A 20373-nucleotide genomic window follows, 5' to 3' on the forward strand; every position below is an offset into this window, starting at 1 on the left:
CGGTTGTGTTGTTAGAGTGCAAAGTATAGAACCCTTTAACATCACAACTCCTTTGGAGTGACACCTTCTCAATGACTGCACATTGCTTAGGTCGCATTGACCAACTGTCTGCGCAGGGTTCCATACTTCGCACTTTAACAACACAACCGTCCAATGCTAAGGCTTCCCCATCTGCGCAGGGTTCCATACTTCGCACTTTAACAACACAACCGTTCATTGCTAAGGCTTCCCCGTCTGTGCAGGGTTCCATACTTCGCACTTCAACAACACAACCGTCCAATGCTAAGGCTTCCCCATCTGCGCAGGGTTCCATACTTCGCACTTTAACAACACAACCGCTCAATGCTAAGGCTTCCCGCCAAATGGAACTGTAGAGGAGAGTCTACTGAACAAGCCAGGACCTGCCGCATAACAGGACTGCCATCTGTTGAGGAATTACGAAGGTGGAGGCATTACTTTTCATTCAACCTTTGTATAACGCAATTTCTTGAGGTGTTTTGGACTTCAACTCACACAATTCCTAACAGCCTCAGGCCCCTTCTTTAAGCATCTGAAGGGGAAAAGGAAAGGACCTCAGGTTGTTAGGAATGGTGGGAGTTGAAGTCCAAAACACCCGGAAGACCAAAGTTTGCGCATGCCTGGTCTAAGCATTAAATAAACTACAGTTTTCTGAATGCCACCGAGTGGCTGTTTACGGCATGGACGAGCATCAGTTGTGTTTATAGAGTGGACTTTGCAGAAGATGCTTCCACTGGACTGCATTTAAAGAACCCAGATGTTTAGCAAGCCTTATGATTGATAACTCAGCGGTGCCAGATGTGTGGCCCTCCAGGCATTTTTGGACTTTTTTTTTTGGACTTTGGCTCCCAAAATTCCTTGCCATTCCGCTATTGCCATCAGCAGAGGATCTGATGAGAGTCAAGCAGGTTGAGAAGATACTCTGCTTTACCAACATCGGATGCTCCGAAGATGCCAATAGCCACAGAAGCAGGAGAAACGTCAGGAGGAGGAGATGCTGTTAAGACACAAAGCTGGGAAGGAAACCACACAGGCTCACCTGGTCTGCGCGGCACTCCCTCTCGCAGGTGCTCTGAGCGTCGACCCAGAGGTTGGGGTTCAGTTGGTTGGGGCAGACCCCCGTGTGCTCCCCCAGGCTGGCCCCCTCGGCCTGGGAGGAAGAGGAAGAGCAGAGGAAGAGGAAGAAGAGGAGGAAGAGGACGAGGGGCGGCGGTGGGGCCCGCATGGATGGCCTCGGTGGGGCCCGCCCCTCGGCCTCAGGCGGCAGGCAAGAGCAAGAGGAGGCAGAGAGTGCCCAGCTTCTTCTTCTCCTTCTTCTCCTCCTTCTTCTCCCCAAGTCCAGAACAAAAGCTCACTCTTCTGCGTATCCTTGGATCACAAACTCTGGGCAGCTTCTTCTCCAGAAAGTCCAAAAACGTGGATGGTCGGAGCAAACGTTCCTTCTGATCCCAGAGTTTGGGCCTCTCTATATTCTCCTTCTTCCACAGATCCCAAACTTTAGGTACTTCTGTGTTTCCTTAAGTCCAGAAGAATAGGTCACTCTTCTGTGTCCCTTTTGATCCAAAAAGGTGGACAACTCTCCTTGTGTTTCCAAGTCCAAAAATGGAGAGTGCTTGCCTTCCTTCTGATCCCAAAAGGTCTCTATATATAAAGATATCCCTACTTCTTCTTGTTGTCCTTCTTGCTTTTCTTAAGTCCTTTTCTTAAGTCCAAAAGAATAGGTCACTCTTCTGTGTCCCTTTTGATCCAAAAAGGTGGACAGTGATCCCTGTGTTTCCAAGTCCAAAAATGGAGATTGTCTGCCTTCCTTTTGATCCTTAAAGGTCTCTATATATAAAGATATCCCTTTTTCTTCTTCTTCGTGTTTCCTTTTCTTAAGTCCAAAAGAATAGGTCCCTTTTGATCCAAAAAGGTGGACAGCTCTCCTTGTGTTTACAAGTCCAAAAATGGAGAGTGCTTGCCTTCCTTCTGATCCTAAAAGGTCTCTATATATAAAGATATCCCTTCTTCTTCTTCTTTGTGTTTCCTTTTCTTAAGTCCAAAAGAATAGCTCGCTCTTCTGTGTCCCTTTTGATCCAAAAAGGTGGACAGTGATCCCTGTGTTTACAAGTCCAGAAATGGAGATTGTCTGCCTTCCTTCTGATCCTAAAAGGCCTCTATATATAAAGATATCCCTTCTTCTTCTCCTTCGTGTTTCCTTTTCTTAAGTCCAAAACAGTAGGTTACGTTTCTGTGTCCCTTTTGATCCAAAAAGGTGGACAGTGATCCCGGTGTTTCCAAGTCCAAAAATGGAGATTTTCTGCCTTCCTTCTGATCCTAAAAGGTCTCTCTCTATATATATAAAGATATCCCTTCTTCTTCTCCTTCTCCTTCGTGTTTCCTTAAGTCCAAAAGAATAGGTCGCTCTTCTGTGTTCCTTTTGATCCAAAAAGGTGGATGGCTCTCCTTGTGTTTCCGAGTCCAAAACACAAAACACTTCTGGAGATTGTCTGCCTTCCTTCTGATCCTAAAAGGTCTCTCTCTCTATAGAGATATCCCTTCTTCTTCTTGTCCTTCTTGTTTTCTTTTCTTTAGTCCAAAAGAATAGGTCGCTCTTCTGTGTCCCTTTTGATCCAAAAAGGTGAATGGCTCTCCTTGTGTTTCCAAGTCCAAAAATGGAGAGTGCTTGCCTTCCTTCGGATCCCAAAAGGTCTCTCTCCCTATAGAGATATCCCTTCTTCTTCCTCTTCTCCTTCTCCTCCTCCTTCTTCTCCTTCTCCTTCGTGTTTTCTTTTCTTAAGTCCAAAAGAATAGGTCGCTCTTCTGTGTCCCTTTTGATCCAAAAAGGTGAATGGCTCTCCTTGTGTTTCCAAGTCCAAAAATGGAGAGTGCTTGCCTTCCTTCTGATCCCAAAAGGTCTCTCTCTCTATAGAGATATCCCTTCTTCTTCCTCTTCTCCTTCTCCTCCTCCTTCTCCTTTTCCTTCTTCTCCTTTTCCTTCTTCTCCTTCTCCTCCTTCTCCTTTTCCTCCTTCTCCTTTTCCTTCTTCTCCTTTTCCTTCTTCTCCTTCTCTTTCTTCTCCTTCTTCTCCTTCTCCTTTTCCTTCTTCTCCTTTTCCTTCTTCTCCTTCTCTTTCTTCTCCTTCTTCTCCTTCTCCTTTTCCTTCTTCTCCTTTTCCTTCTTCTCCTTCTCTTTCTTCTCCTTCTCCTTTTCCTTCTTCTCCTTTTCCTTCTTCTCCTTCTCTTTCTTCTCCTTCTTCTCCTTCTCCTTCTCCAGATCCCTGCCTAGGTTCCCTCTGACCCCAAACTCCAAATGTGATCCAAAGCCGTGGGCTGCTCTGTGTTGTCTCTTCTTCCCCAGATCCCAAGCTATGTAGATTCCTTTCTCTCCGAGTGTACGTTTCCTCCAATCCCAAACAGTCTTCCTTCTGATCCCAAAGGGTGGGTCTCTCTCTGTGTGTGTTCCTTCTTCTTTCGCAGGTCTTCCAAAACTGTAGTCCACTCTGCCTGTGTCCTCACACAGATGGAGAAGATGAAGATGATGAAGAAGGAGCACCTTGCCCTAGGGTCTCCCTCCTCGGAGCCCCCCGGCCCCTCCGAGCCTCCTTCCTCCGGAGAGCATCCTTCCAGGCAGAGTTGTTGCTGCTTCTTCTCGGGCTTGCCTCCCAGTTGTGGTGCACACCCACTCCCCGAAGATTGGATCAGAAGGGCTCCATTGTGCACCCTCCAAAGTCTCCGGGCAATTTGGGGAGCCTCCAGAGAAGCCCTTGCAAAGAGAGCTATAAAGCTGCAGCTGGGGGTGGAGAAGGGGGGCTGTAACCTGAGTCTCCTCCCCGCTCACCGAGGTGTCTGGGAGTTTGGAATGGAAAAGAGACTGACCTCAGACGCTAACCCTGTCTGGGTTGATCGGCTGGGCAAACACTCGCAGGAGATCAAAGGGGGAGAAGGCCGAGACAGAGAGAGACAGAGAGACCCTCATTCTTTCAGGATGAGAAAACACCTCCAGGCTCCCGACCCGTGCCACCCTCAGGCGCTTGGATACATCCTGAAACACAGCTTCTAGCCTAGGCCAACTTGGGCCTTCCTTCCAGGTGTTCGACTTCCACCATGTTACATGAGAAAACCAGCCCCAGGTCCTTGGGATGTCTAGTTCATTTATTTATTTATTTATTACAATATTTATATCCCGCCCTTCTCACCCAACAGGGGACTCAGGGCGGCTTACAATAAAACAGACATATAAAAACAGTACAATACACTATAAATCAGTTAAAAAATTAACTTACATATAACATTCATAAAATGCATTTATAAAATATAGATAGGCGTGTACAAGTTTAAAAGACTGGGTCTGTCAATTGAGTTCCAGTATACATAATAGTAATTCATGCTGCTGATTCTTATTCGAAAGCCTGGCCCCACAACCAAGTTTTTACCTTCCTACGGAAGGATAGGAGGGAGGGAGCCTGCCTGACTTCAATGGGGAGGGCGTTCCATAGGCGGGGAGCCACCACTGAAAAGGCCCTGTCTCTCGTCCCCGCCAGCCGCACCTGTGAGGCTGACGGGACCGCGAGCAGGGCCTCATCCGACGATCTTAAGCTTCGAGGTGGGTCATAGCGGGAGACACGTTCGGACAGATAAGCTGGGCCGGAACCGTTTAGAGCTTTATAGGCTAAAGCCAGCACCTTGAATTGTGCTCGAGAAGTTTACCTGGGCCAGGTCACCGCTCGAGAAGTCTACTTTCTCTCTCTCTCTCTCTTTTTCTCTCTCTCTGGCCCTCCTTAGATGCCTTGCCGTCATCTTCCTCTGTGCCAGGACAACCAGGGATAAATTACCCCTGGCCATTTATTTATTTACTTACTTATTACAGTACAGTAGAGTCTCACTTATCCAAGCCTCGGTTATCCAACATTCTGGATTATCCAACGCATTTTTGTAGTCAGTGTTTTCAATATCTATATATATAAAAGGGTAATGAAATTTCGGCCTAGGACAAAACAACCAAACTACACATCCCAGAAACACTAAACTTGGCAGCACAACCCCTCATCCATGCCTCTAGGTTGATACAACAAAAAGAAAAGAAAAACAAAGTCCTAATTAGAGGGAGAGGAATAATTGTTTTTATCCTATTGCTGCCAGTTAGGCTAAGCTCCGCCCACTTGGTTTCCTAGCAGGGGACAGGCAGAGTTAGGCCTCACTTAGGCCTCTTCCACACTGCCTATAAAATACAGATTATCTGATTTTAACTGGATTATATGGCAGTGCAGACTCAAGGCTCTTCCACGCAGTTATATAACCCATTTATAATGGACTTAATGTCAGGGGAAAACCTTTATCCTTTACCTTAACTACCACCAATTCCTCAAGACTTTATTTCCCATACCACCATACTTTGTCACAGCAACACGTGGCCGGGCACAGCTAGTATCATTATATTTTGGTGCTAAATTGGTAAATATAATAATTACTACATAGCATTCCTGCGTATTGAACTACTTTTTTCTGTCAAATGTGTTGTATAACATGATGTTTTGGTGCTTAATTTGTAAAATCATAACCTAATTTGATGTTTAATAGGCATTTCCTTAATCCTTCCTTATTATCCAACATATTCGCTTATCCAAGCTTCTGCCGGCCCGTTTAGCTTGGATAAGTGAGACTCTACTGTATTTATTAGACATGTCCAAAAAATCGTTTTGAATCGTATATCGGAATTATTTTGGATTGTTCTCGCTTTCTGATACGCATTCCGAGACATTGTCTCACAGCGCAACCAGCAATGTAATTTGAACCATTGTTGGACCATTCTCTAATTGTCTCTTAATGTTTTGTTAATTTTTTTGCCCCCATAATTTTTTAAAAATATATTTTTAAAAATACTAAAAAAAATGGTTCTGCAACCTTGAATGGGAGCTTAGCACAGCCTAACTGGTTGCAGCTCCCCGGCCAATCAGAAGCTTCCACGATGGACGCAAAGGTGGAGGCTAACGCACATGGAAGATTGCCATACAAGCCCAGTGTGTAGCGATTGCGCATGTGCATCCGCCATTTTAGAAACATTTAGAATCATTACGAATTTTCGGAAATATTCAAAAATTTTGGGTAAAAAAATCGGAAATACTTTCTATATCGAAGCGCCAGCACCCCCTACTTTAGAAACGAGAATTGAAACATTTTTTTCATCGATCGGACATGCCTAGTATTTATATTCCGCCCTTCTCACCCCGAAGGGGACTCAGGGCAGATCACATTACACATGTAGGCAAACATTCAATGTCTTTTAACATAGAACAAAGACAAGACAAACATAGGCTCTGAGCGGGCCTCGAACTCATGACCTCCTGGTCAGAGTGATTCATTGCAGCTGGTTACAGCCTGCTTGCTCTCCAGCCTGCGCCACAGCCCGAGCCCATGACTTACTGGGAAGCCTGGCTTGTTAAAGGTACTTTGGAAAACTATGTCTCTCTTGTATATAATTTGCCCCAAATACTCCCATGTTTTTTCCCTATGTGTTCCTCTTTGGCCTATAAAAAGGTAAAGGTTTTCCCCTGACGTTAAGTCCAGTCGTGACCGACTCCGGGGTTGGTGCTCATCTCCATTTCTAAGCTGGAGAGCCGGCGTTGTCCGTAGACACCTCCAAGGTCATGTGTAACTTCCACTATTCACTTTTCCACACAGTCACCAGACAATGGGATACATTTCTGCCAACAATGAACAAGTTTTCTGAAGCCGTCACGGAAGAAGTTGACACTCTGTTTCCGCGACCAGCGTCTCACAGGACCCATCGTGGACAGATCTTCCGAAAGCCAAGCAAAGCAATAATGTGACCCACACGTTCTTGTGAAATGCCAATTATGCTTGAAATTTATCTCTGAGTGATACGACGATCGTCCTGAATCCATCTATCAACCTTTTGCTTGTGAAACTCAGTGGTTGCTGTCACAGGACGTCCAACTCTTTGTTTGTCACGCAAGTCAGATGTCCCCACTTTGACATCCTTAAACTTACTCGCCCAACGACGCACAGGACTCACATCAACACAATCACCACAAAGAGCTTGCATTCTCGGATGAATCTCCTTTGGAGTGACACCTTCTGCTGTCAAGAATTCAATGATTGCACGTTGCTTAAGTGTCATTGACCAACTGTCTGCGCAGGGTTCCATACTTGGCACTTTAACAACACAACCATCCAATGCTAAGGCTTCCCCGTCTGCGCAGGGTTCCATACTTCGCGCTTTAACAACACAACCGTCCAATGCTAAGGCTTCCCCGTCTGCGCAGGGTTCCATACTTCGCGCTTTAACAACACAACCGTCCAATGCTAAGGCTTCCCCGTCTGCGCAGGGTTCCATACTTCGCGCTTTAACAACACAACCGTCCAATGCTAAGGCTTCCCCGTCTGCGCAGGGTTCCATACTTCACACTTTAACAACACAACCGTCCAATGCTAAGGCTTCCCCGTCTGCGCAGGGTTCCATACTTCGCGCTTTAACAACACAAGCTTCCAATGCTAAGGCTTCCCCGTCTGCGCAGGGTTCCATACTTCGCGCTTTAACAACACAAGCTTCCAATGCTAAGGCTTCCCCGTCTGCGCAGGGTTCCATACTTCACGCTTTAACAACACAAGCTTCCAATGCTAAGGCTTCCCCGTCTGCGCAGGGTTCCATACTTCGCGCTTTAACAACACAAGCTTCCAATGCTAAGGCTTCCCCGTCTGCGCAGGGTTCCATACTTCACGCTTTAACAACACAAGCTTCCAATGCTAAGGCTTCCCCGTCTGCGCAGGGTTCCATACTTCGCGCTTTAACAACACAACCGTCCAATGCTAAGGCTTCCCCGTCTGCGCAGGGTTCCATACTTCGCGCTTTAACAACACAACCGTCCAATGCTAAGGCTTCCCCGTCTGCGCAGGGTTCCATACTTCACACTTTAACAACACAACCGTCCAATGCTAAGGCTTCCCCGTCTGCGCAGGGTTCCATACTTCGCGCTTTAACAACACAAGCTTCCAATGCTAAGGCTTCCCCGTCTGCGCAGGGTTCCATACTTCGCGCTTTAACAACACAAGCTTCCAATGCTAAGGCTTCCCCGTCTGCGCAGGGTTCCATACTTCACGCTTTAACAACACAAGCTTCCAATGCTAAGGCTTCCCCGTCTGCGCAGGGTTCCATACTTCGCGCTTTAACAACACAAGCTTCCAATGCTAAGGCTTCCCCGTCTGCGCAGGGTTCCATACTTCGCGCTTTAACAACACAAGCTTCCAATGCTAAGGCTTCCCCGTCTGCGCAGGGTTCCATACTTCGCGCTTTAACAACACAAGCTTCCAATGCTAAGGCTTCCCCGTCTGCGCAGGGTTCCATACTTCACGCTTTAACAACACAAGCTTCCAATGCTAAGGCTTCCCCGTCTGCGCAGGGTTCCATACTTCGCGCTTTAACAACACAAGCTTCCAATGCTAAGGCTTCCCCGTCTGCGCAGGGTTCCATACTTCGCGCTTTAACAACACAACCGTCCAATGCTAAGGCTTCCCTGTCTGCGCAGGGTTCCATACTTCGCACTTCAACAACACAACCGTTCAATGCTAAGACTAGTTTGGAACAAGAGAGAAGGGGGGGTAGGTAGGTAAATTTCCTCTCTTTTCGTGGTCAGAATGTGCATTGGAAACCAGGGAAACCGGAAAGCCTTCTTCTCGCCTTGTTTGACCCTCAATTGCCCTGGTCGTGCATTAGAGGATGGTCTCTGTTCGCCGAGGCAAGAATGTCTCCCTCACAAGCCTGTATCGGCTGCGGCCGAATCACAAAGAACAGCCCATCCCTGCGGGCATTGCAGGCATACATTTGCAGAAGCATCTGCCTGCTTGTTATCAACAAGCAAGGTGGGCCTTTCTTCCTGGAAGGCAATTTCAATGCGTGTTTATGGCCAAAAGGACCGGCAAATGCAATATATCTGCAGAGGAATTGTGCAGAATTGTGGCGCCTTGTTAGCTCTACATGTGATTCGGGACTTCATCAGATTACGCTGGGACGTGTTCGGAAGAAGAGAGTTAATTTTGTATTGTTTTACGGCATCGAATGTTTGCCATATTTTGTTGGAAAATATTATTATTATTCTTATTAAGAATTTTGTCAGTCTGGATTCGGAAGTCCCACAGTATCTTTGTGTGCTCATTTTCCAATACTTTTGCAGGTTTGTGATCCCACCAGTTCTTTGCTGCTGGCAGGTGGTACTTGAGGCATAAGTTCCAATGGATCATTTGGGCCACATAGTTGTGCCTCTGTTTGTAGTCTGTCTGTGCGATTTTCTTACAGCAGCTGAGGATATGATCCATGGTTTCGTCGGTTTCCTTGCACAGTCTGCATTTTGGGTCATCAGCTAATTTTTCGATCTTGGCCTGAATTGCCTTTGTCCTGATGTCTTGCTCCTGGGCTGCAAGGATCAGGCCTTCTGTCTCCTTCTTCAGGGTCCCATTCGTGAGCCATAGCCAGGTCTTCTCCTTGTCAGCTTTTCCTTCAATTTTGTCAAGGAACTTTCCAGGCAATGTTTTGTTGTGCCAGCTGTCAGCTCTAGTTTGCAGTGTGGTTTTCTTGTACTGGTTTTTTGTCTGCTGTGCTTTGAGGAGTTTCTGATTTTTGACTTCAATCAAAGCAGGTTCTTCACTTTGCTTTCCATCTTCTGCCAGGGCTTGTTCTTCTTCTTTGACTGCTTGTTTGACTTGTAAGAGTCCTCTGCCCCCTGATCTTCGAGGCAGATATAGCCGGTCAACATCACTGCGAAGGTGCAGGGAATGATGAATGGTCATGAGTTTTCTTGTTTTTCTGTCCAAATTGTCCAGTTCCACCTGTGTCCAGTTTATGATGCCAGCAGTATATCTTATGACAGGTATGGCCCAGGTGTTTATGGCCTTGATGGTGTTGCCTCCATTGAGCTTGCTTTTGAGAATTTCTCTGACCCTTTGTGTGTATTCTTTGCTGACCACAGTTTTCACATGTTCATGCTTGATGTTGTCCAGCTGTAATATGCCCAGATATTTATGGTGACACTTTATCGTTTGGCCATTAGGCATATTTATGCCCTCACTTTCAATGATTTTTCTTTTCTTCAATGCCACTGTCGAACATTTGTCCAAACCAAATTCCATGCCGATATCAGCGCTAAAGATTCAGAAAGTGTTAGTCAGAGACTGGATTTCAGTTTCCGTTTTTGTTTTTCCATACAGCTTCAGGTCATTCATGTACATGAGATGCGAAATTTTGTGAGATTTCTTAGATGTTTGATAGCCAGGATTTGTTTTTTGTATAATAATAATAATAATAATAATAATAATAATAATAATAATAATAATAATAATAATAATTATTATTATTATTATTATTATTATTATTAAGGCTGGATGGCCATCTGTCGGGGGTGCTTTGATTGTGCTTTTCCTACATGGCAGAAAGAAGTGGGTGGACTAGATGGCCCATGGGGTCTCTTCTAACTCTATCATTCCACTCTACATGACATTTTCTATTTTCCCTTTCTTTGAATCCTAACATTTCAAGGATTTCTGATTCCGAATTCATATCGTGGTGATAGCCAGAACTGACTCAGGCTTCCCGTGTCCTAAATTGGGCTGCTCTAAATTAAGACGGCTTGCAAGGGTGATAAGATCAGGAATGGGGTTTGTGTTGTTGTTTTGTTTTTTTGTGCCGAGGAGAAATGCAAACCACCTTTTGATGCTGAAAATAAATCCCGTCCGCAGGCTTGAGTTCAGAGGCTGGCCGCTTTTCCGAAGGTGCTTTGTGGCCTGACGCGGAGCAGCAAGTGGCCACCCCGTCCGAGGTCCACCGGCCAAAGCCTGCCAAGTTATGTTGGCGCAGCAGGCGCACAATCCCACCGGCCTCTTCCCGATCCTTGGCACGCCGAGCACGGCAGTCATCTTGGTTGCTCACAAAGCATTGCCGGTCTAGAATGTCTTGACCGCTGGAACCACCCAATGGATTGATCGTGTCAGAAGCAAATTGGGAATTGGGCGTTGGTGCTCATCTCCATTTCTAAGCCGAAGAGCCGGCATTGTCCATAGACATCTCCAAGGTCATGTGGCCATAGGCATGACTGCATGGAGCGCCGTTATCTTCCCGCCAGAGCAGTACCTATTGATCTACTCACTCTCTGGGGGTTGGTGCTCATCTCAGTTTCTAAGACGAAGAGCCAGCGTTGTCCGTAGACACCTCCGAGGTCATGTGGCCACTGGCATGACTGTGTGGAGCGCCGTTATCTTCCTGCCAGAGCAGTACCTATTGATCTACTCACTCTCTGGGGGTTGGTGCTCATCTCCATTTCTAAGCCAAAGAGCCGGCGTTGTCCATAGACACCTCCAAGGTCATGTGGCCACTGGCATGACTGCATGGAGCACCGTTACCTTCCTGCCGGAGTGGTACCTATTGATCTACTCACACTCTAGGGGTTGGTGCTCATCTCTATTTCTAAGCCCAAGAGCCGGCGTTGTCCGTAGACACCTCCAAGGTCATGTGGCCACTGGCATGACTGCGTGGAGCGCCGTTATTTTCCTGCCAGAGCAATACCTATTGATCTACTCACTCTCTGGGGGTTGGTGCTCATCTCAGTTTCTAAGACGAAGAGCCGGCGTTGTCCATAGACACCTCCAAGGTCATGTGGCCACTGGCATGACTGCATGGAGTGCCGTTACCTTCCCGCTGGAGCAGTACCTATTGATCTACTCACATTTGCACGTTTTCGAACTGCTAGGTTGGCAAGAGACGGGAGAGATAAAGCGGGGTATACATAAATATTGGTTCCCTCCAAGGAAAACGGCCTTCTCCAAGTCCAAATCGACCTCCCTCCCGTGTGGCTCATTCCACAGTTTAAATTGTTGTGTCTTTCGAGGCTCGCCATTCCTCCCGAGCCTCCTTTCCGCCAATGCAATCCTGGGATGCCACCGACACATCAAACGCCAGCAGCCGGGATCAAGGCTCAAAGCGGGCAGCAACTTGTGTGTTTCACAGCAACAGAGCCTATGCCGGCACACCAAAACACGCAGGACCTCTGCCACCTCTGCCCCTTGACCTGCTCCTCAAAGGAGAAGAACAACAACAACAACACAAAAGAGGCTCATCAGAGGCCGGCATATTGATGCGCTCATGCGCGCACAGCCCAGCCTCTCATTGCAGGGATGGCACCGGTCAGCATGCAGGACCGTGGCCGGAATGGGATGAACCGGCCTGTGCCAAAGCAGGCGGATGACTCTTTCTCCTTGGAACTTGCCTTGTTGTGTTGTTGTCCCAGTTGCTTAGGAGAGTCTCCTCCACGAGGAAAGGGTTGGACGGCGGTCCCAGGCATCCCTCTCCACCCATGTTACGGGCTATTTATTTATTTACTAGCTTGGGGACCCAAGCTAAGAATTGTGTTATTTGTCTTTCAATGTTATGTATTCTGTTTGGAGTGGGTGAAGTATAATTCCCAGAATCGTGGCTCAATCCTCCCCAAACCCAGCCAGTATTGGGTTGTTGTGTGTCTTTCGGGCTGTGTGGCCATGTTCCAGAAGCATTCTCTCCTGACGTTTCGCCCACATCTATGGCAGGCATCCTCAGAGGTTGTGAGGTATGGAGAAAACTAAGCAAAGAGGTTAATATATATCTGTGGAGAGTCTAGGGTGAGAGAGGTCAGTGTGAATGTTGTGTAGTTAATCACTTTAATTAGCATTGAAAAGCTTATCTGCTGTCTTCTTCCTGCCTCTGGGGCATCCTTTGTTTAGAGTCGTTAACTGCCCTAGGTTGATTCATGTCTGGAAATCCTCTGTTTTCAGAGTATTGCTTTTTATTTACTGTTCTGTGGGCGAAACGTCAGGAGAGAATGCTTCTGGAACATGGCCACACAGCCCGAAAGACACACAACAACCCTGTGATCCTGGCCATGAAAGCCTTCGACAACACACCAGCCAGTATTATAAGTTGGCCATTGTGGGTCTGTACCAAGTGTGGTCCAGATCTGTCGTTGGCTGGTCATTGCCTGGTTGCAGTGCTCTCTGTGTTGGGTGAACTACTACAACTTTCAGATTCCCGGGGCAATTGCCCCAAAACATCTGTCAGTATCCACAGCAGGCTATGTTCAGTCTGTGTGCCAAGTGTGGTCCAGATGCACCATTGGCTGGGTTCAGTGGTCTTTGGATGCAGGTAAACTACAACTCCCAAAATCAAGGCCCCTTCCCACAAACCCCTGCAGTATGTTCCGTTGATCATGAGGCTTCTCTGTGCAAATCTTGGTCCTGGTCCATTGTCGGTGGTGGTCACTGTTTCTCTAGATGCAGGTGGACTATAACTCTCTTTTCCCCAAACTTGTCCAATATGTTGTGTGCCAGGTGTGGTCCTGCTCCATCATCGGTGGGGTTCAAAGTGCTCATTCATTGCAGGTGAACTATAAATCCCAGTACCTACGACTCCCAAATGTCCAGGCCAATTCCCCTCCAAACCCACCAGTATCCAAATCTGGGCATATCGGGGATGCATGGCAAGTTTGGTCCTGACCCATCCTTGTTTGGGTTCATCGTGTTCTGGGTGTAGGTGAACTACAACTCCTCTACATTCCCCATTAGGAGTCACAGGGCTCTGACTTGATGCAGGGTGAACTACAACTTCCACCATGTGGAGTCAATCTCCAAACTCCTCCAGTAAGTTTAGTTACAGCTCAGTTCTGCTGTGTTTGTTCTGCAGACAGATTGGAAAGGGAAGGGCAGTGGGCGGGGCCATGCAAATTCCAGAGCAATGGAGAACCCTGGGATGCCTGCCTGGGGTGGAGGAAAATGCAAAATCCAGGTTGAAATAGTCCCCAAACGAAAGCATTCCTTGGGTGGTGGGCCGTAGTGTTTGGGGAGGACATTGGCAGGGGTTGGGCTGCATGTTCATGGCGCTCGCTGTAACCGCAATGTCAGTGGAAAAGAGTGACATGGTGGCTCCTCAGCACTGGGAACTATAGCCTGTTTGTGGAGGCCAGAGGCTGTCTGTGTGAGTGGACACCTGTGCCACATACACACATACAGGTTTTCACTTTTATTATGGACTAGCTGTGCCCGGCCACGCGTTGCTGTGGCAAAGTGGTGGTGGTATTGGTTAAAAATTGTTGTGTAATTTTTATTTGACGTTATTTGCATTTTTTAATTAATTTTATTGTAAGTTATATTTTTATTTATTATATTTTATTATTTTCTTGTATTATTTTTAGTTATTTTCTGTTATTATAGTATTTTATTGTATTAATTTTTAGTGTTTTTTATTATTTTTTATTGGGTTGCTAGGAGACCAAGTTGGAGGAGTTTAGCCTTCTAACTGGCAGCCATTGGATAAAAGCAATTATTCCTCTCTCTCTAATTAGGACTTTATTTTTCTTTTCTTTTTGTTGTATCAACCTAGAGGCGTGGATGATGGGTTGTGTTGTCAAATTTCGAGGTTGGGGGGCCTGTAGTTTTGTTGTTTTGTGGGTCGCCGTGATGCCATCACTCTTTTATATATATAGATTTAGATAGATTAGATTTAGATTTGATTAGATGGCGTTAGATTAAACTCTCTTCTTCCGACCACTTCTCAGCGCAATATGATAAAAGTCCTAGGAAGGAGCACCGTGGATCAAGCTTGCCTCCGATTCCCCCCTTGCGCCCCTTCCAGGCAAAGGCCATCGGCCCAAAAACAGAATGTACGGCACAAGCGCTCCGTCATCTGCTCCGTTGTTTGTTTCCGAGTTGCACCTGAAATCACACGGAGGCTCCATGGGGTGCGAGTGTGTCCTGGGCACGTTCCAGAGCAGTGAGGGGGGCATCCACATGTTTGCTTATTCCCTCCCATTTTTGTTTTCCTTTTTCGAAACTACAGATGTAGAAGGGGCCCCTGCCTCACCATCCTGAATGAAAAATAATGCCTCCACTTTTGTAACTCAACTAATGGCGGTACTGGTCTGCGGCAGGTACTAGATTGTTCGGTAGACACTTCCCTACAGTTCCATTTGGCAGGAAGCCTTAGCATTGAATGGTTGTGTTGTTAAAATGTGAAGTATGGAACCTTGCGCAGACGGGGAAGCCTTAGCATTGAACGGTTGTGTTGTTAAAATGTGAAGTATGGAACCCTGCACAGACGGGGAAGCCTTAGCATTGAACGGTTGTGTTGTTAAACTGCGCAGTATGGAACCCTGCACAGATGGGGAAGCCTTAGCATTGAATGGTTGTGTTGTTAAAATGTGAAGTATGGAACCTTGCGCAGACGGGGAAGCCTTAGCATTGAATGGTTGTGTTGTTAAAATGTGAAGTATGGAACCCTGCACAGACGGGGAAGCCTTAGCATTGAACGGTTGTGTTGTTAAACTGCGCAGTATGGAACCCTGCACAGATGGGGAAGCCTTAGCATTGAATGGTTGTGTTGTTAAAATGTGAAGTATGGAACCTTGCGCAGACGGGGAAGCCTTAGCATTGAACGGTTGTGTTGTTAAAGTGCGAAGTATGGAACCCTGCGTAGACGGGGAAGCCTTAGCATTGAACGGTTGTGTTGTTAAAGTGCGAAGTATGGAACCCTGCACAGACGGGGAAGCCTTAGCATTGAACGGTTGTGTTGTTAAAGTGCGAAGTATGGAACCCTGCACAGATGGGGAAGCCTTAGCATTGAATGGTTGTGTTGTTAAAATGTGAAGTATGGAACCCTGCGTAGACGGGGAAGCCTTAGCATTGAACGGTTGTGTTGTTAAAGTGCGAAGTATGGAACCCTGCACAGACGGGGAAGCCTTAGCATTGAACGGTTGTGTTGTTAAAATGTGAAGTATGGAACCCTGCGTAGACGGGGAAGCCTTAGCATTGAACGGTTGTGTTGTTAAAATGTGAAGTATGGAACCCTGCACAGATGGGGAAGCCTTAGCATTGAATGGTTGTGTTGTTAAAATGTGAAGTATGGAACCTTGCGCAGACGGGGAAGCCTTAGCATTGAACGGTTGTGTTGTTAAAATGTGAAGTATGGAACCCTGCGTAGACGGGGAAGCCTTAGCATTGAACGGTTGTGTTGTTAAAGTGCGAAGTATGGAACCCTGCACAGACGGGGAAGCCTTAGCATTGAATGGTTGTGTTGTTAAAATGTGAAGTATGGAACCCTGCACAGACGGGGAAGCCTTAGCATTGAATGGTTGTGTTGTTAAAATGTGAAGTATGGAACCCTGCACAGACGGGGAAGCCTTAGCATTGAATGGTTGTGTTGTTAAAATGTGAAGGATGGAACCCTGCGCAGACGGGGAAGCCTTAGCATTGAACGGTTGTGTTGTTAAAGTGACAAGTATGGAACCCTGCGCAGACGGGGAAGCCTTAGCATTGAACGGTTGTGTTGTTAAAGGGCGAAGTATGGAACCCTGCGCAGACGGTCAGTCAATGCGACTTAAGCAATGTGCAGTCATTGAATTCTTGACAGCAGAAGGTGTCACCCCAAAGGAGATTCATCAGAGAATGCAAGCTGTTTGTAGTGATTGTGTTGATGTGAGTACTGTGCGTCGTTGGGCGAGTAAGTTTAAAGATGTCGAGGTGGGAACATCTGACTTGTGTGACAAACAAAGAATCGGACGTCCTGTGACAGCAACCAACCAAAAGGTTGACAGATGGATTCAGGACGATTGTCATATCACTCAGAGAGAAATTTCAAGCATAATCAGCATTTCACAAGAATGTGTGGGTCACATTATTGCTTTGCTCGGCTCTCGGAAGATCCTGTGAGACGGCGGTTGTGGAAACAGAGTGTCGACTTCTTCCATGACGGCTTCAGAAAATGTGTTCATCGTCGGCAGAAATGTATCCAACTGTCTGGTGATTATGTGGAAAAGTGAATAGTGGTAGTTGAAGAGCACGTTCTAAGGATTATTTCTGCGTTTGATTTATTAAAATATTCCCATGCAAACCCAAGTAACGAAGGTGGAGGCATTACTTTCCGTTCAACCCTCGTACTTGGATGCTCTCTCGAGTTCCAGGAGGGAAGAAAGGGAGGATATAAATCTTGAGCTTCTTAATTTCTCAAAGGCTTAAGTGTGGTTTTTGAAAACACACCCCAGGGATCTCTGGAGCGGCAAGCAAAGGCTCGGTTCCCTTGGCACAGGCTGGCGATTCTCCATCCGCACAAGTGTGAAGAAGGCATCCTGCTTTGATCCTTCGAGCCTTCGCTCTGCGGCCAAATGCCTATTCGTCTCCAACAAGGCAGTTAGCAAAGTGCTTTCCACCGCTCCCTCCTGGGAGGATCCCCGTCCGCAATCCCCCCGTAATCCCCTTAAACCCACTCCGCTGCCCTCCCGCTGCCCTTCAGCAACACCGGGGGAGAGCTCATTTGCTCTCCTTTTCTCGTCACGCACAACTTCCACAGCCCGCGGGGAGGTTTTTAAAACAAGGCTCTCTTTTAATTTATATAAAAACCATCCGTTTGGATGACGCCGACTGTACAGAGGGATTACAAACAGGAATGGTACGAGTGTTTGACAGCAGCTACTTTTTTTAGTGTTTTGATATCACATTCTTTTGAGTCCAACATTGATCGAGTCGGGTACAAGTTCAGCGGCAAACAATCGAAGGGAACTCGTTCCGCTACGATTCAAGACAGACATTGAAGTGAGATTGAAAATATTAATTCGGAGAACTGGAATGGTCGGCAGCATCCTCCAAGCTAGGACACCACCGCATCAGGTGCAGGAGAAACAACAGGGAAGATTTACCGCCCGACAAGCAGCAGGGAGGGAGGGGGCTGCTCCTCTTCAGAAAAACACAATGCACATTCTATAGCTGTTTTGGAAAGGGGCTATTTTAAAACCAGGGTGGAAAGATGGCTGCGAGATCACCTGTTCCCGGCACATCCCCAGAATGCCAGCCCGTTGAGTCAGTGATTGTCTCCCACTCCATTTTGAGAAAGTGGGAACAGGTGGCCACGGCGGTGCAGGCATGCCCCGCAAATCTCGAAGCCTCCACGCTCCTGGCCTGGATTTGGCTCCGGCTTTGTTCCCGGTCCGAGGAGATGCCGCGAAAGGCTTTCCCCTGCCCTTGACCTGTCCCCGCCGCCCTCTTTGAGCGCCTGCCAGGGGCAGGGCCACCCGTCGTGTGCCAAGCCACCTCGGAGCGGTCAAGGAGACACACGCGGCCAGGCCTCTCTCTCCGGCGGAACAAAACGGGCGGTCAGCTGCGCAGGGAGCGCCCGGCAGCATCATGCCACCCATTCCAATGCGCTGGCCCCGCACCTGAGCCAGGCGACCGTTGTGACGAGACACATTCATCAGGTCCAAGAATAAGTGGAGGGAAAACCCAGGAGACGACGGCGGGTGACTCCAAGTGCCCACTCCAACGCCACTCACAAGACACTTTGGTCCTCTATTCCACTTTCTCTCTAAATTAACACAGACTGGGAGGCATTTCCCACCCAGACAGACATGCAACATAGAATTCCAACCAAGTCTGTGATAAACATCAGCTTGGGCAACTTCCAAAGCCTTTACAATCAAGGTGAACAGAGAGAGCAAGAGCGCACAGAGAGGCCTTTTCCCCAAAAAGCTGCAACTAGAATCGGAGCGATACTGACATGGATGGACACTAAGATGCTCCGCTCCATACCATATAGATTTATAACTGTCCCGAGGCCAAGAGCGCACAGAGAGGCCTTTGCCCCAAAAAGCTGCAATAGGATCAGGAGTATGTGATACCGACATGGATGGACACTAAGATGCTCCACTCACTACCATATAGATTTATAACTATCCCGAGGCCATCTAATGTATAGGTTTAGCGGCCCAGTGTTTCTCATTCCTGCAACTTTAGGATCGGAGGTATGCGATACTGACATGGATGGACACTAAGATGCTCCGCTCACTACCATATAGATTTATAACTATCCCGAAACCATCCAATGTATAGGTTTAGCAGCCCAGTGTTTCTCACCTGCAACTGACCTAAGGAGGCCTTTTCACACTAGGTGACAAAACAGATCACTGAAAAGCAAATGGGATTTCTAAGATGACTGGGATTGCTATGCTCCTTTGCCTCTCTACGGGAAGATCTACCAAGTAGTAGGGTAAGATCGGAGTTACAAAGCAAGCTGCTGAAGACCGCCCGATAGTGCCAAGACATGCAAATGTGTCTGTTCGGAAGAGCATCGCATGCTGCAAGAGAGGCAAAGTTCAGGAATCTCTACGTGCCTCAAAGCCCAAGCCATAAAAGAGCAGCATTTTCCGGACTTTTGCCGGAGGGCTTCTATCTCCAGAGCAGTTATAACCAATCCCAGATGTGCCCACCACCCCCTGACCCCTTGCCCACCCACAATGTCCTTCCAAATCTCACTCTCGCCGTCCATTTAAGCCATGCACTTATTATAAGGAACCTGGCAAGAAAAGAAAATCCTCCTCCTTTTCACAAAGAAAATTCTCAGAATTAGGGTGGGGAGAGGCCCCAAGAGCGACCCTGTTTCTCTTATACAATCCACAAGTGTTTGATCATTTCACCCTTTGACCAGTGCCAACTCCCTTCCCACTTCAATTCGCTCTTATATTTACAAGATTTCTCCCCCCAAAAAGCAGGGAAGGGGACATTGTGGGAGTGCTTTCCGAAGTAGTGAGATAATTCCGTGATAAATAAGTGGAAAATGTCAAAGGATCCCCAGCCAGCCATAGTCTTTCTTGGATAAAGGCAGCTGGATTTGCCTGTTTGAAAAGAGTCGAGTGTCGTCTGTAGCACCGGCAATCCATTCCAGAGCCCAAACGTTAAAGTTACAGCACAAAAGTCCCTTCTCCGGCGACGTCCATCCTGACAACGAGGCTGAGGAAGAGTCATTACCCCCCGAGGCAGCCATGCCGTCACCTCTTCGGAGCAGGAAAGGCCTACCGCACGCTGGTGATGGTGGGCTTGGTATGCAACATGCTCTGCCCGTGTGGGATCTTGGGCAGGCAGAGCGACAGAGGAGCCGGTGACGTGCATGCCAACATCTGTACATTGGTGACCAGGTGCAGTGGTTGTGCGGCTGGAGGAGACGTGCCCCGGCGCCGCCCGCTAAGAGATCTTGCAGTTGTTCCGCGAGCAGTTCTGCGGGGGGCTCTGGGGCGGGCGGATGGACTTGGAGCGCTTGAGGCTGTTGCCTTTGCTGCTGCTCCCGCTGCCGCCGCTGGCTAAGGAGTACGACCGGCCGTGCATCATCACCGCATTCATCCCGTTGGCCATGGAGAAGGACTTCAAGTGGCTTTTGATGGTGACCGGGAGGGGCAGCTTGTCGATGAGGTGGACCGGGGTGCAGGAGACGATGGCGCGGCAGCAGAGGTCTTGCAGGCTGAACACTGGGCGGGAGAGAGAAAAATAAAACACCCCGTTAGCAAGGCAGGACAAGCACAACACAAAG

General features: G+C 47.6%; 2 protein-coding genes across 2 annotated transcripts in view; both read right to left on the bottom strand.

The window, feature by feature from the left end:
* wfikkn1 (WAP, follistatin/kazal, immunoglobulin, kunitz and netrin domain containing 1) overlaps positions 1-1243 on the bottom strand; it is a 12435-nt gene extending 11192 nt beyond the window's left edge. The window contains exon 1 of the mRNA XM_062964217.1: positions 1058-1243. Within this exon, the coding sequence (XP_062820287.1) occupies positions 1058-1243 (186 nt within the window). The remainder of the gene's footprint in view (positions 1-1057) is intronic.
* A 16135-nt stretch (positions 1244-17378) lies between these two features.
* The window catches only part of rab40c (RAB40C, member RAS oncogene family), a 45414-nt gene continuing 42419 nt past the window's right edge, over positions 17379-20373 (bottom strand). The window contains exon 7 of the mRNA XM_062964216.1: positions 17379-20311. Within this exon, the coding sequence (XP_062820286.1) occupies positions 20031-20311 (281 nt within the window). The 3' untranslated portion in view covers positions 17379-20030. The remainder of the gene's footprint in view (positions 20312-20373) is intronic.

The sequence above is a fragment of the Anolis carolinensis genome, unplaced genomic scaffold (genome assembly GCF_035594765.1).
Source record: "Anolis carolinensis isolate JA03-04 unplaced genomic scaffold, rAnoCar3.1.pri scaffold_13, whole genome shotgun sequence".
NCBI lineage: Eukaryota > Metazoa > Chordata > Lepidosauria > Squamata > Dactyloidae > Anolis > Anolis carolinensis.